The 14,824-nt window shown below is 39.3% G+C and overlaps 1 protein-coding gene and 1 long non-coding RNA gene across 4 annotated transcripts in view; one reads left to right on the forward strand and one right to left on the reverse strand.

Moving 5' to 3' along the window:
• LOC137799523 (growth factor receptor-bound protein 10-like) overlaps window positions 1-10,764 on the forward strand; it is a 41,715-nt gene extending 30,951 nt beyond the window's left edge. Inside the window, exons 7-15 of one of the 3 annotated variants that reach the window (XM_068596316.1) lie at window positions 3,176-3,313; window positions 3,421-3,531; window positions 3,807-3,905; window positions 3,993-4,070; window positions 4,574-4,690; window positions 5,579-5,642; window positions 5,741-5,828; window positions 6,004-6,097; window positions 6,769-10,764. In XM_068596316.1, the coding sequence (XP_068452417.1) occupies window positions 3,176-3,313; window positions 3,421-3,531; window positions 3,807-3,905; window positions 3,993-4,070; window positions 4,574-4,690; window positions 5,579-5,642; window positions 5,741-5,828; window positions 6,004-6,097; window positions 6,769-6,915 (936 nt within the window). In that variant the 3' untranslated portion in view covers window positions 6,916-10,764. The remainder of the gene's footprint in view (window positions 1-3,175; window positions 3,314-3,420; window positions 3,532-3,806; window positions 3,906-3,992; window positions 4,071-4,573; window positions 4,691-5,578; window positions 5,643-5,740; window positions 5,829-6,003; window positions 6,098-6,768) is intronic. The other 2 variants (XM_068596318.1, XM_068596319.1) reach the window with 2 other exon arrangements.
• Window positions 8,042-14,824, reverse strand: part of LOC137799525 (uncharacterized) — a 39,583-nt gene continuing 32,800 nt past the window's right edge. The window contains exons 4-5 of the long non-coding RNA XR_011079422.1: window positions 9,774-9,926; window positions 8,042-8,296 (exon numbers count right to left, since the gene is read on the reverse strand). This is a non-coding gene — a long non-coding RNA (uncharacterized lncRNA). The remainder of the gene's footprint in view (window positions 8,297-9,773; window positions 9,927-14,824) is intronic.

Here is a 14,824-nt window from a genome sequence, read left to right on the forward strand (position 1 = left end):
GTCGTGTCAGGAATCCCCGGCGTTTCGACTTGTTCTAAACACGAGTGCTTTGCACTTTTTGCTAAAAGAGTTCTGTCGCCAAAAAAAACACCGCGCTTTCTGAGCCCCGGCGCTCATCCAGGTGTTTGCAATTGACGGCGAGAAAAAGCAAAGTGTAGCAGCGGTTGCCTCGAGGAAAAAAAGAAGACAAAAAGCTCTTTGAATGAACGTGCGATCCTGCAAAAATGGCGGAAAAAAAAAATGCTCGCGCGTGAGTGAAACTCGTCGTGCAATGTTTCCAAAACACTGAGGAAACATGTGCTTTAGATATTAAAGATTCCTCTGGAACAGTTTCCATTCCGGCCGCAAGCCCCGGATTCCCGGATCGGCTCTTCTAATAACTTAACATGCCACTTCACGGTGTGATGTTTTTTTTTTGTGCGAAACATGAAAACCGCAAACTCTGAGACATACGAGTCTGTAAAGAGGTTTTCCAAGAGGAATGCTCTCTGGGTTAATCTGACGTATGAGCTGGATGTTTCTTGGCAGACACGTTGTATAACATGACGTGTAAATATTTATATATATTGTACCTTTTTGTATTTTAAATGTAATAGTAATCTATTAGAGGCCCTGCTTAAAACATCGATCATTTGTGTGTGTGTGTGTGTGTGTGTGTGTGTGTGTATATAGTAATTATTCATGTTTGACTTTTTCGGCCCTCTATGAGCCTCTGCAGCGTTGTGTAACGGTGCGTTCACACTGATTTTACTCGCCGGACTTTATGTGGTTGATTCGCTTTTTTGCAACCATTTACGGCAGAAAGAGAGGGCGCGGCTATCGAGGTGGATTTGGGCTTTTTTTGCACAAGCAAATGTCTTGTTTGTAAGTAAATTATCTCCAAATCTTTGCTCTCAATTAAAAAAATTGCTCTCCAAAAAAAAAAGCTCTGAAAACTAAAATTTGCTCTCCCAAAAAAAATGCTCTAAAAAAACACTCAAAACAAAAATTCCCAAATTTGCTCAAAAAAAATTGTTCTCTAAAAAAAAAAAAAATTCTCTTAAAAAAAAAGTTTGCTAAAGGAATTTCTCTTCAAAAACAGGCTCTAAAAAAAAAGTTCTCCAAAAAAAAAAAATTTGCTCTTGAAAAAAAAAGTTCGCTAAAAAAAAAAATTCTCTCAAAAAAAAAATTCTATAAGGGAATTTCTCTAAAAAACACGCTCGAAAAAAAAAAGTGCTCCAAAAAAAAAATCCTCAAGGAATTTCTCTTTAAAAAAAACAGGCTCTAAAAAAAAAGTTCTCTAACGTAATTTCTCTAAAAAACACGCTCGAAAAAAAAAAGTTCTCCCAAAAAAAATCCTCAAAAGGAATTTCTCTTTAAAAAAAACAGGCTAAAAAAAAAATTGTCTAAAAAACACTACCCAAAAAATTTCTCAAAAAAAAAAATTTGCTCTTGAAAAAAAAGTTTGCTAAAAAAAATTAATTAATTCTCTCAAAAAAAAAGTTCTCCAAAAAAAAAAAAAATTCTCTCAAAAAAAAACTTCTCTGAAGGAATTTCTCTTAAAAAAGCTCTCCAAAAAAAATTTGCTCTTGAAAAACAAAAATTCTCTCAAAAAAAAAAGTTCTCTAAGGGAATTTCTCTTAAAAAAAAGGCTCTAAAAAAAAGTTCTCCAAAAAAAATTGCTTTTGAAAAAAAAAGGTTCGCTAAAAAAAAAAAATCTGAAAAAAAAGTTTGCAAAAAAAAAAAATATCTGAAAAAAAACGCTATACAAAAAAAAGTTCTCTAAAGGAATTTCTCTTAAAAAAAAGTTTGCTGAAAAAAAAATTGTCTAAAAAAAAGCACTACCAATAAAAAAATTTGCTCTTGAAAAAAAAGTTTGCTGAAAAAAAAATTGTCTAAAAAAAGCACTACCAATAAAGGTTCTCCAAAAAAAAAAAAATGCTCTCCAAAAAAAAGTTCTCAAAAGGAATTTCTCTTTTAAAAAAAAGGCTCAAAAAAAAAAGTTTGCTGAAGAAAAAAAAATTCTCAAAAAACCGCTCTACAAAAAAAAGTTCTCTAAAGGAATTTCTCTTAAAAAAAAAGTTTGCTAAAACTTTTTTGCTAAAAAAAAAATTGTCTAAAAAAAAACCACTACCAAAAAAAGTTCTCCAAAAAAAAATAAATTTGCTCTTGAAATAGTTTGCTAAAAAAAAAAAATTCTCTCAAAAAAAAAGTTCTTTGAAGGAATTTCTCTTAAAAAAACTCTCAAAAAAAAATTGCTCTTGAAAAAAAAAAGTTCGCTAAAAAAAAATCTCTTAAAAAAAACGCTCTACAAAAAAAAGTTCTCTAAAGGAATTTCTCTTAAAAAAAAAGTTTGCTAAAAAAAAAATTGTCTAAAAAAAAACCACTACCAAAAAAAGTTCTCCAAAAAAAAAAAAAAATTTGCTCTTGAAAAAAAAGTTTGCTAAAAAAAAAAAAAATCTCAAAAAAAAGTTCTCTAACATAATTTCTCTAAAAAACACGTTGGAAAAAAAAAAGTTCTCAAAAAAAAGGTTTCTAACGGAATTTCTCTTTAAAAAAAAACAGGCTCAAAAAAATTGCTCTTTAAAAAAAATTGTCTCAAAAAAAATCGCTCTACAAAAAAAACAAAGTTCCCTAAAAAAAATTCTCTCAAAAAAAAACGCTCTACAAAAAAAACCTTCTCCAAATTTTTTTTTTGCTCTTTAAAAAAAAAAGTTCTCTAAAGGAATTGCTCTTAAAAAAAACAGGCTCTAAAAAAAAAGTTTGATAAAAAACAAAATTGTCTAAAAAAAAACTACCAAAAAAGTTTACTCTTGAAAAAAAAAGAAAAAAAATTTCTCAAAAAAAACTTCTCTCTTTAAAAAAAAAGTTCTCCAAAAAAAAAACACTACAAAAAAAAGTCACCTAAAAAAAAAAAAATTCTCTCTTTAAAAAAAAAGTTCTCCAAAAAAAAAAATTGCTTTCTAAAAAAAAATTCTCTAAAAAAAAAAACCCTATCAAAAAAATTGCTATCAAAACTAAAATTTGCTCTAAAAAAATTGCTAAGAATTTAAGCCGCAGCCCCTCTCCACCATCAGCTGTCAGTTTCGCACCGATGCAAAAAAGCAATGGCCGCCGTCTGTGGCGCCTCCACAGTGAATGCGTCCGGACCTTCCTGGCTCTGATCCCTCCTCTCCTCCAACGTCTTCCCCCTCAGAACTTCCTGGTCACCAGCAGCTGTCCAGAGATCCAGGGCTACCTGTACGTGAAGGAGGTGGGCAGAAAGTCCTGGAAGAAAGTTTACATGTTCCTGCGGCGCTCGGGACTCTACTGCTCGACGAAAGGAACCTCAAAGGTAACGGCGACCTCGCCCTTTCATCGTCAAGAGAGAAGACGCGTTCTCACATTTAGTTTGTTTCTTCACGGTTCAATTGACAACCTTTTAATCCCGTCTGTGTCCAGGAGCCCAGACACCTGCAGTTCCTCGCAGACCTTGAAGACAGCAACGTCTTCACTGTCGTCACGGGCAAGAAGCAGCACGGCGCTCCCACCGACTACGAGTTCTGCATCAAGGTGAGTCCCAGGCGACGGGGAGGGAGATGAAGCCGAGTCCTGATGAAACGTTATGAGCTGAGGGATGATTGACAGCCGCCGTGCAAGCTCCTCCCAGTCCCATGACAAGCAGACGTGTGGACTGATGTTCTGGTTCTTCGCTGTAGATGCCTAACATTTCCAAGTTTTATATGTTTTTTGTCTTCATTATCCTTTTTATCAGTTCCGTGATGATGATGATAATGTCGGTGCTGGTAATGATGATGATTATTTTCACTAATTCTGTTAATCCGCAGCCCAATAAATGTCGAGGCGAGTTGAAGGAGTTGAGGATGCTGTGTGCGGAGGACGAACAGGGCCGCACTTGTTGGATCACGGCCTTCCGGCTCTTCAAGGTGAACGGCATCACGACTCATATGTGACAGTTTTTTTAATGAAGTGTACGACGCCATCTTTACCCGCGTGTTCCTGTTTCTCTACAGTACGGAATTGTGTTGTACCAGAATTATAAGATTCCACTACAAAGAAAAAACTTACTTGCACACTTCTCATCACCCGTGGTAAGTGTTTTAAATTCAGTTCAAGCGCCTTAAAAACCTGCACCACGCAATCTCAAACAGCTCTCTACGAAGCAATGTTCTAGTGGGTGTTTCTGGGGCTTTTATTGTGAAGGGGGAAACAGAAAAAAGATTCAAGTAAGACAAAAAATAAAAGCCCCAGAAAACGCTGAAGACGGCAACCGCTTTGATTCTGGTCTTACTCTTCACTCGAACCTTTCCACCTCCCCTTTTCAGTTTTCCCCTTCACAATAAAAGCCCCATAAACATGGATTCCTATAGAGCTGTTTAAGCACTCAATATACAATACAATAACTCACAGATCTTTGACGTCAGCAAAATGTTGATTTTTTAGCAGAAACACCAGTGTGATGTGTGGGAGATGGAGGATTTGAAATAAATACATGATTAAACTGCCTTTGGTTCACGCGTGTGCACGGCTACATCCTGGCATTTCTGTTGCTGCGTCCACATTGTGACGGTCGCGTCTCTCCGTCTGCGCACAGCGGAGCGTCTCGGAGAACTCGCTCGTGGCGATGGACTTCTCAGGGAGGACGGGCCGGGTGATCGACAACCCGCTAGAGGCTCAGAGCGCCGCCATGGAGGAGGGGCACGCCTGGAGGGTGAGACCAAACGTTCACGATCAAACAATCAAACTGTCCTCTGGTTGTGTAAATGTGTCATATTCATGTGTTCATTTAGTTATAAATAATGAATCTGATTTTTAAAGAAAGAGGCTCAAATTATCATCAGCATCCATACAGGCATCTATATACATGTTTATTCTTTTAATCAAACTATTGTCTCTCATTCATTTGAGTCATTTAAGGTTTACTGTATGCTTTGAATCCTCATTGTTAGTTTAAATACTACATTTTATCACTTTTTACTGTTCACACACACATTTCACACAATGTTTGCTCATGAACATTTGGTTTAAAGTCATGAACATTTAGTTTAAAGTCATGAACATTTAGTTTAAAGTCATGAACATTTAGTTTAAAGTCATGAACATTTAGTTTAAAGTCATGAACATTGGGTTTAAAGTCATGGACATTTAGTTTAAAGTCATGAACATTTGTTTTAAAGTCATGAACATTTAGTTTAAAGTCATGAACATTTAGTTTAAAGTCATGAACATTGGGTTTAAAGTCATGAACATTTGGTTTAAAGTCATGAACATTTCGTAAAACAAAATGGAAATTTGGTGAAAAGTCATAGAAATTAGTTTTAAAGTCATTGACATTTGTTTTTAAGTCATGTAAATTTGGTTAAGTCATAAAAAAGTCATTGATGTTGGTCAAAATGTGTATGAACCTGATAAAGGATTGGGTCTGTTTTTTAAATTTGGTTCACAATAATTAAGTAAATATAATACTTTTTTAAAATACAATCTTCTGTTGAGCAGAACTGTAAATACGCAGGATGCTCCAGCAGATCACGAGCTAACCCCTGTTGTTGTTGTTGTTGTTGTTGTTGTTGTTGTTGTTGTTGTGCGGCGTCTCTCTCAGAAGAGGAGTCAACGAATGAACGTGCTCGGCTCACACAGTCCGCTCCACTCATCACTCAGCTCAGGTGAAGCTAAAGCTAAAGCTAAAGGATCGAGCGTCAACTTCATTTCTTTCATTTTGACGGCGTATTAAAACACATAAATTGTGTATTTCTCTCGTCAGTCATCCACATCGCTCAGCTGTGGTTCCACGGCAGGATAACCAGAGAAGAGTCGCATCGCATCATCCACCACCAGGGACAAGTCGACGGGTAAAGCTTCATCTCACACGCGCATTTGACATAATTCACCTTTTAAAGGCGTAGCAGACGCACCCTCAGCTCTCTATACAGACAATCTGACCATAGCTGAACATTTGGGACGTTCTTCATGTCTCCTGTGCATCATGAGTCTTTCTGAGAGCATCTTTTCTTCCTCTTGTCGCAGGTTGTTCCTGCTGAGAGTCAGTCAGAGTAACCCCAAGGCCTTCGTGCTCACACTGTGCCATCACCAGAAAATCAAACATTTCCAGATACTACCGGTACGCACGTCCTGCTGTTTTAGTTTGTAGTGATGGACAGGTTCATACGCTCATGAAACACCTGGAAAAGTCCTGTACATGTGTTATATTCATGTGTTCATGAGGTTCATGTACGCTGAGTTATAAATAATGAATCTGCTTTTAAAAGAAGAGGCTCAAAATATCAGCAGCATACATACAGGCATCTATATAAATGTTTATTCTTTTAATCAAACTATTGTCTCTCATTCATTTGAGTCATTTAAGGTTTACTGTATGCTTTGAATCCTCATTGTTAGTTTAAATACTACATTTGATCACTTTTTACTGTTTACACACACATTTCACACAATGTTTGCTCATGGACATTTAGTTTAAAGTCATGGAAATTGGTCAATTTATGGAAAAGTCATGGAAATATGGTCAAAATGGCGGGTGACCAAAATATGGTCATGGAAATTTGGTTAAAAGTTATTGAAATTTGGTTTAACGTCATGAAAATGTTGTTAAAAGTAATTAAAATTTGGTTAAAAATAATGGAAAAGTCATAGAAATTTGGATTAAAGTCATAACAGTCTGATGTCCTTTCCTTTTCTCTTGCCATGTGGCGTCTCCCTCCTTCCTTCCCTCCTTTCCTCCCTCCCTCCCTCCTTTCCTCCCTTCCTCCCTCCCTCCCTCCTTTCCTCCCTCAGTGCGAAGAGGACGGCCAAGTCTTCTTCAGCCTTGACGACGGCGCCACCAAGTTCACGGACCTGATCCAGCTGGTGGAGTTCTACCAGCTGAACCGAGGAGTGCTGCCTTGTAAACTCAAACACGCTTGCACCGTCGTGGCCTTATGACGCCTCCGGATCATCTGACCCCGCCCCCTCCCAACGGCCCTCAAACCACCTGACCCGACTGCCTGAAACACAGCGAAGCGACTAGAATCTCCTCCGTCCGTCCGTCCGGCGGTCGGTTCGATCTGTTCTCGTCTTTTAGAAGAAGCTCGTGAAGTCACTGTTTCCCGCCCCTTTGCCCCGCCGACTTTGTTGGAATCCGTTTTTTTGCAGCGGATGTTTCACGAGGAGTCGGACGCACAACTCGCCCCAAACGCTGGAGGAAAGAGACGCAGACGGAGGAGACGAACGCCGGCAGAAATCTTCCACAATCTCTCGCTCACCATAGTCGTCAATAAGCTCGGACACAGTGACTCCGCCCACCGTGACCCCGCCCACCTCGAGGTTTTTACTTCCCTTCAGCTGGACAATCAAGCGGACCGATGGAGCTTCTCGCTCTCCGAGAACACAAACTGTCCTCCCGCGTCCTCAAAGATGAACTGCAGGCGGGAGAGTCGATCGTCTCTTCACCTTTTCAGTTAGTTTTTTGTTTGCACTCGTCGCAGTGGGCGTGGCCTTCTGACAGCGCACCAGCTCTCAGCTGTGTTTGAGCTGTGAGGGAGCGCTGCCGCCCTCTAGTGTCATAAGCGTGTAAGGACATGTCGCTATTCGACGTGGGGGAGAAAGAGTGTTTTGCTTTTTTAAATCCACTTGAGGTTTTTTTTTGGAAAAGTTTGTCAGGATGAAAAAAACAAACTGGAAGTGAAGCATCATCTGCATCGTCCACCTCACAGAAATGCTTTCACTCCTCTCGCTCCACAAGAGGCTTCCTGTTCTTAATGATTTCATTGCAGTTATGTATTGCTATCAATAGTCTCGTTTGATAATATATTTTTTTAAAGCCAACTTTTTTTTTTGTTGCATTTCTGGTTATTTGCAAGTCTCCAGGATTCACTTTGAGCTCCAGTCCGGTCGTTCTGTTCGGGTTATTTTCTATTTGCATGCATGCAGATCTTTAAAGTGTCCTGTGCAGCTTCCACCGTCACGAATGAACAAATCAGAAAAAACCTGCAGGTGTCATTCAGGCTGAAATAACAAGTAATAAAACTAGAGACCAAGGAGATTATAAACATTTAAAAGTGACCGTAATTATGAAATGCACCAATGCAGAGGCAAGATGACACCTGGAGAGAAGATGACATTTTAGTTTTCCTCACTACAGCTCAGTGGAGGATGGAGGGACAGAAACATCTAAAGGTAAACTAACATGGTCGTCGTTGTCGAGTGGAAAACATCGGTCCCTCTTTTCCTCTCGGCGTCACACGTCCCGCTAGCGTCGCCTCCTCCTCGTTGGCGTTGGGAGTCAGTGAGATGCTGTCGGCGTCACATTCCTGCCCTTTTCTGCCTGTGAACTCACAGATTATCACATGATGCATCTTGATAGATATATCCTAAATAGAGAAGAGTATTGAAATGATGAGCAGCCTCTCCCTCTTTATATCTTCATCAGCCTGCTGTTTGACAAACTGGACTCAAGTCCCCTGCTGCAGGCCACTTTGAGCATTTTGTCCTTTTTCTGTTTCATTCGCCGCGTTCCTCTCGGACACGATTCATGTTTTTAATCTGCGAGAGCGTCGGACTGAAAATGGAAGTTAAACTCTTTAGTTTGAGTCCGAGGTGGAGCTCCTGTGAGTGGAACGTTTCTCTGGAGCAGCATACTTCTTTTTTTATTGATCATGTCTGTCAGAATCAAACCCAATGAAACTCAAACGCATGAAAGGCAAAAAGAAAGCCAGCAGTCTTAAATACTCCCCATAACTTTGAGTATTTACCTAGGAGGTAAATACTCAAAGTTATGGGAAGTATTTCATCCTCTGAGTCGGTCACAAACGGGTGTTTTTTGACATTTTTATTACTTGTTATTCCAAAACTATACATGACATTAGTTCTTCTAAAACCTCACACTCGGTGCAACATCTCCAGCCGCCATCGACGAGCTGCAGGTTCATCCTCCGGGACACCGAGCAGCAGCAGAGCAGCAGCAGAGCGGCTGCAGCGCATCGCGCATCTGAGATGCAATGATGCAATCTGTTTTTTGTTTTTTTTAAGTATTGTTGCAGCAAAATGTATTTATTTATCAGGATGTGACTGATTACTTGAACATTTTAGATTTTTCTCAGCGCTGTTCTGTTTTTTTTTAATGTCATTACCTTGAAATGATTGACCAGTGTGATTTATTATTATTATTGTTGTTATTGTCCTCGACTTTGCATCTATTGTTTTATCTTTTGGGTTGTTTCATTCATGTTTTGTCATCTTGTTCATGGAGTGATGGCATCCGGCGAGGCACCGTGTCGTTCTAGATGACAGGTGGAATGTATGGAAGTGTAAACAAAAACAACTTTTTTTTTTTTTTTACTCGTCTCATTTCTTCCTGATCTCTAAAAAGATCCGCTGTGAAAAAGTCCAACCCGTTTATCTTAAAAGCCTCAAGTGTTCTCGTCGGTGACAAACTTTGAGAAATAGACGTGAATTAGAGAAATAAAGACAGAAATGTGACGTAAACGAGCTCAAGTGAGCCTCAACGTTCTCATAATTCATCGTTCAAACAACCTGCCTTGAAGAAAGAAGAATAGAAATGTAGATATAGGAGAGGAAAATGTTAAAGTTAAATCTTTTATTGGTTTAGATGTAATGAAATAAATGAACTGCAACCCTCTTCCCCCCAAACACACACACACACACACAACCTTTTTTTAAAGGACAGGGATGTGATGACCAGCTCACAACTTTGACCTCCGCTCAACAGAAATCATTTGCACCAAAATGTGGATTTTGTTTGTTTCAACGTGTGGACGTCTGGAGGAATTTATGAAAGTCACCTGAAGCGATCGTCAGAGTCCTGCCGCTCCTGCACTCATCCTCAAAACGCCCAGTATCATCATCCTCCTCCTCTTTATGACCGACGTGAATGGTAGCGGATGTCAACAGGTTTCCTTGAAGGTGTGTTTCTTATGAAAACTGTCGTGTTCACTCTGAATGCAAAAGGCAGAAAGAACATTAAATTAGTGAACGTGTTCGGACAAAAAGAAGAAGAAGAAGAATCAGGGGATTTGGATACCAACGTTTTTACACATAACAGAAATGAATGTAAGCGGGTTGCTCACGGTACAGTAACAATCTTGCTCGTTGATAGACATCACACTCGAACACGGACAACAACGGGAGGCTTTGGCTCCAGATCCTTTGCAACCACGATGACTTCTCTTCCTCTGCACAAACCCGTCCCGAACACGAGGACCAGGCGCCGGGCGGAGCCGGCGCTCGCACTCAAACCCGCTCGCCATGTACATTCGAACCAGAAGCAGCGCCCGTTGGAACGGGAGGGGATGGAGAATTGATTTGATTATCATTCTGACTCGTGTGTTTTCATAACGTCGTCACAATGCAAGCTACCGTGGCTGTACAAATGAGTAAAGTAAATATATATATATATATATATATATGGATATATATATATAGATATGTCTATGTGTAAAGAAAATTAAACTATGATGTGTTTCAGGGAATACAAAAGAGAAAACAGAAACTTCTCTCCTTTGAGAGTTCCTGTATTCAAAATGTGCTTTGCTTCAATCTGTAAATATTTGAATGGCTTATAAATCTTAATTGTAACCTTTTCAGGTATTTTTGTACAAAGGGACTGATATATTCTGTTTATTGTAATTAGAATAAAACATTAATACATTGATATGAAAAAAAAGTTTTGTCTTTATTGGAGACCCATGAAATAACTTTTATATATGCATAAAATGCATGTAAAGAAACGGTGTTATAGAAAACATGTGCATCGTTATAACTATTGTTTTGCAGATGGAGCTGTGTAACAGGTATTATACACTATTACATACAATTTAACAGCACGCGGATCCAATAAAACCAGCAAATGACTGATTGTGTGATGTGTAAACGCCGACGTAGAGGAAATGCTGTTGATGTGAGGTCTCGCTGTAAAAGCACTGCATTGATCCTTCTGAGAATGTAACCTTGGCGTGGTGTGTCACACCCTTTGGATTATCAGTCATGCAAAAATAGTAAGGTCCCAAGACTTAAAGTTGAAAAAAAAGAAGATTAACATCTTTCAAGGTTTGCAGTGTGCAAAACAAACCCCAAAAAAGGCTTACACAAACATTACGTAGTAAGTATGTTTGTGTCCCTAATGGAGGGAGAAAATATGAAACCAATACATCAAATCTCATGTCTGTGACACAAAATGTACTGCCACATGTTTGTTCATTTGATTAATATTTTATATATATTTTTGGTAATTTCTTGAATAGTAATGTCTCAGTTTAAAATAACAGTGATGAAAGAAGGAGCTATAATAACAACTTCCTCAAGTGTATTTAAATCTATTGCAACCTGTGGCCAGTAGGTGGCAGTGCAGCGCTGTGGTTACGCCTCTAGACTCTGGACTTTGTCTTCTCATATATCATATATAAGTCCATTTCCACCACACAAAAAAATTTAGGACCAAAAAAATAAATAAAATAAAATTAGGACCAAAAGAAACATTTTTTTAGGACCAATAAAATTAGGACAAAAAAAAAATAAAATGAATAAAATTAGGACCCCCCGCCCCCCCAAAAAATGGACAATATTTTTTTTTTAGTTGACAACAAAATTATATATATATATATATTTATATATATATATATATATATATATCCATCCATCCATCCATTATCTTAACCGCTTATCCTCATTAGGGTCGCGGGGCGCTGGAGCCAATCCCAGCTGTCAAGGGGCGAAGGCAGGGTTCACCCTGGACAGGTCGCCAGTTCATCACAGGGCAGACTTATAGACAAACAACCATTCACACTCACACCTACGGGCAATTTAGAGTCCAATTAACCTATGCAGCATGTCTTTGGACTGTGGGAGGAAGCCGGAGAACCCGGAGAGAACCCACGCTGCCACGGGAGAACATGCAAACTCCACACAGAAGGACCTGCCAGACCAGTATCCGAACCCCGCCCCGCCCGGGATCCGAACCACAGACCCTCTTGCTGTGAGGCGTCAGTGCTAGCCACTACACCACCGTATATATATATATATATATATATATATATATATATATATATATATATATATATATATATATATATATATATGCAATACGTTATTTCATCACTTTGGTTTTACAATACCTTCATTTAAATGTAAATACGTATTGTTCATACAACAAAACAAGTATAATAATAGCAATAGTAGCATAATAGTCCAATCTTGTTTCAATTCACATATTCTTTTAATTTAATATTGCAAGCACTGTTTTATATTCAAGTGCTCTTGTTATTTACCAAAAGATAACTTGGCAATGTCAACCACCCATAAGCTTATTGATGGGTTACTTTAAAGTAAATAATCAATTTATTATATTTGTGGACTTTGCATTTTACTCAGTTCTTAAAAATGGTCAATGCAAGGACAACAATGTACTTTGTGTGTACATATATTACGACAATTATATTTAGGCTGTTTTGACAATTGTAATCAGTAGTCAAGTTCTCATTTATCTCCTGGAATGAAACAGGAAAGGTTTTTATGACTGAATAGGACTAAAATTGTTGCCTTTTTTTTGTTGACTTGAAAAAAGGCAATGAAAAAAAAAAGTCGATAATTTTTTGGGGATTTTTTTTGGCCAAAACAAAAAATACTGCAGTTCCAGAAATGCAGTCGAGAGGGGACGAAGGTGTGGATGAGTGTTGCTTTCGCGATGTGCTTGTTCAAAAGCAGAGAGTTTGATCGAGCACCCGGCGCTAGTGCGAAGGCCCGCCCGAACTACCTAGGGTCTGTTTGTGAGAATGTTTTTTCTAACTTTGTAATGAACTGTAAGACGGGAGATCAATTGTAATTACTAGTACACTATCCTGTCTTGGCAATACTGGAGATAGCCACCTCTGTGGATCCGTTTAGCTTTGAATGGACACTGGTAAAGATGATTTTGGGCTATACGAAATAAACTGAACCAGCGTAGCAGTGGAAATTGAGACCGCGGTGGCGTAAGACGTTGCCAAAGGGAAGCGAGTAGAGACTAAAGAGGAGGGGGCCGAGTACTGAACCTTGGGGGACTATGAGCTGTTTCAGACTTGGATTTATTGATTATTATGAACTGTTGGAGGATGGATGGCATGGTTGATGGTGTCAAAGGTCCAGTAGAATGCGGATGTTGAGGAAGTGGTCATTAGAGGAGAAGAGGAGGTCATTGGTGACTTTGATTAGAGCTGGGACGACGTCTGAATCCACAACTGTAATTGTTCAATAGAGGTAATTGGTTGGTTGGATTATGTCATCAATTCAGGTTGTTTGTGAGGCTGATTCCCAAGAACTAAAAACTCTTTACTTCCTCCACCTCAGCTCCATTGACGGTGTTACTGATGTCGAGGAGCAGCTTGATCTCTGAGCACCTTTCTGAAATATCGTTGATTTCCTCTATAACAAAACCTCATTGTTGGTCGTAATAAGGCTGATGACAGTCGTGTCTTGTCAGCTGACTTTCCCAACATAGTTCTCCTCATGGTTCTGTGTGTTCATGGTAAACAGGGGAGGGATGAGCACACAGCCCTTGAGGTGGAACGGCTCATCACAACTGCCTTGGGTCTGTTAGTGAGAGAGTTTAATAACCAGTTGCAGAGTGGCATATATACACTCAGCTTCTTGGGGCGATTCGCTTGAGCTGAAAAACCAACAATATTCAGATGTAGGGGTTGTTCATTTCAAGATGTTTAAGATCTACGTGAAGTGCTATGGAGATAGCCATCTCTGTGGATCCATTTAGCTTTGAATGCACACTGATAAAAAGGTGCAGGCCGGCCGGTATGCTGGAAAATCAGTCACTTCATCAGAATGGGGGGTGATCACCACACGAAGACATTGTCTGAGCACCGAGCATCATTGATGTAAACGTCCCACTCAGTCCTCTGTTCATGTCGAGTGCAGCTTGAAAACCACAATGAAGCCAGGTCTCTAAAAAAAGATGTTGTCACCGACCTCCTGTTGCCGGGTTAGCCTGAAGTCTCATTTCATCCGTCTTACACACAGCAGCCAGGACTAGGCAGGGCAGTTGAATTGCCTTACCTGACTCTGCTTTCGGGGTGACATTTGGTCCTGCGGGTCAAGCTGGGTCATCGGCCGGAGGCGGTAGCAGGCGGTCGCCGGTCAGCACTGAACTTAACCCAATGACCGCCGTGGGCCGCCGTACTTACTCCGATCCCCTCACTTCCATTGGCGATGTTGATGAATGCATTCTGTCATGTGCACGTACTCGCACGACGGGGACACGCCTGCTTTTTGTTGCCTCTGACATTCTGGATCGCCACAAACCTGGACGCCGTTGACGTGGAGGTCTCTTGACATCGTCTGCAGTCAATTATCTTGGATGCATTCGCATTTCCTCCTTCATGCCAACTCTCGCGCTGTCGATGCTGAACATGTCGAAAGGCAGCACCTTTCCATTCATTCAGGCTCTTCGGGAATAAATAAATTAATTCCAGTTTTCGGCGAATAACTTTTAATAATAGTTTGACAATGATGTTAAGGGTTTATGTTTTGCCCAGTTTGAATCATTGGGAAATAAATCAAAAAGTTATTCAAGTTCCATTACTTTGATCAAGTAAAAAATAGAGTAGATTACATTATTACGTTTTTACATGGCAACTAATCTGTAACCTATGTTGCTACATTTCAAAAGTAACTTTCAACACTAGATTAACACCTGGACCGAACTTCTCCTTGTGACACTAACTCATATATATATATATATATATATATATATATATATATATATATATATATATATATATATAGAGTTTGGCCTTTTTTGATTGTGAGTCCCAATGTAATATAGGGACAAAGCCACTGTTGTGTTTTC

The sequence above is a fragment of the Clinocottus analis genome, unplaced genomic scaffold, assembly GCF_023055335.1.
Source record: "Clinocottus analis isolate CAN_PGR_092001 unplaced genomic scaffold, fCliAna1.0.p SCAF_36, whole genome shotgun sequence".
Taxonomy (NCBI): Eukaryota; Metazoa; Chordata; class Actinopteri; order Perciformes; family Cottidae; genus Clinocottus; species Clinocottus analis.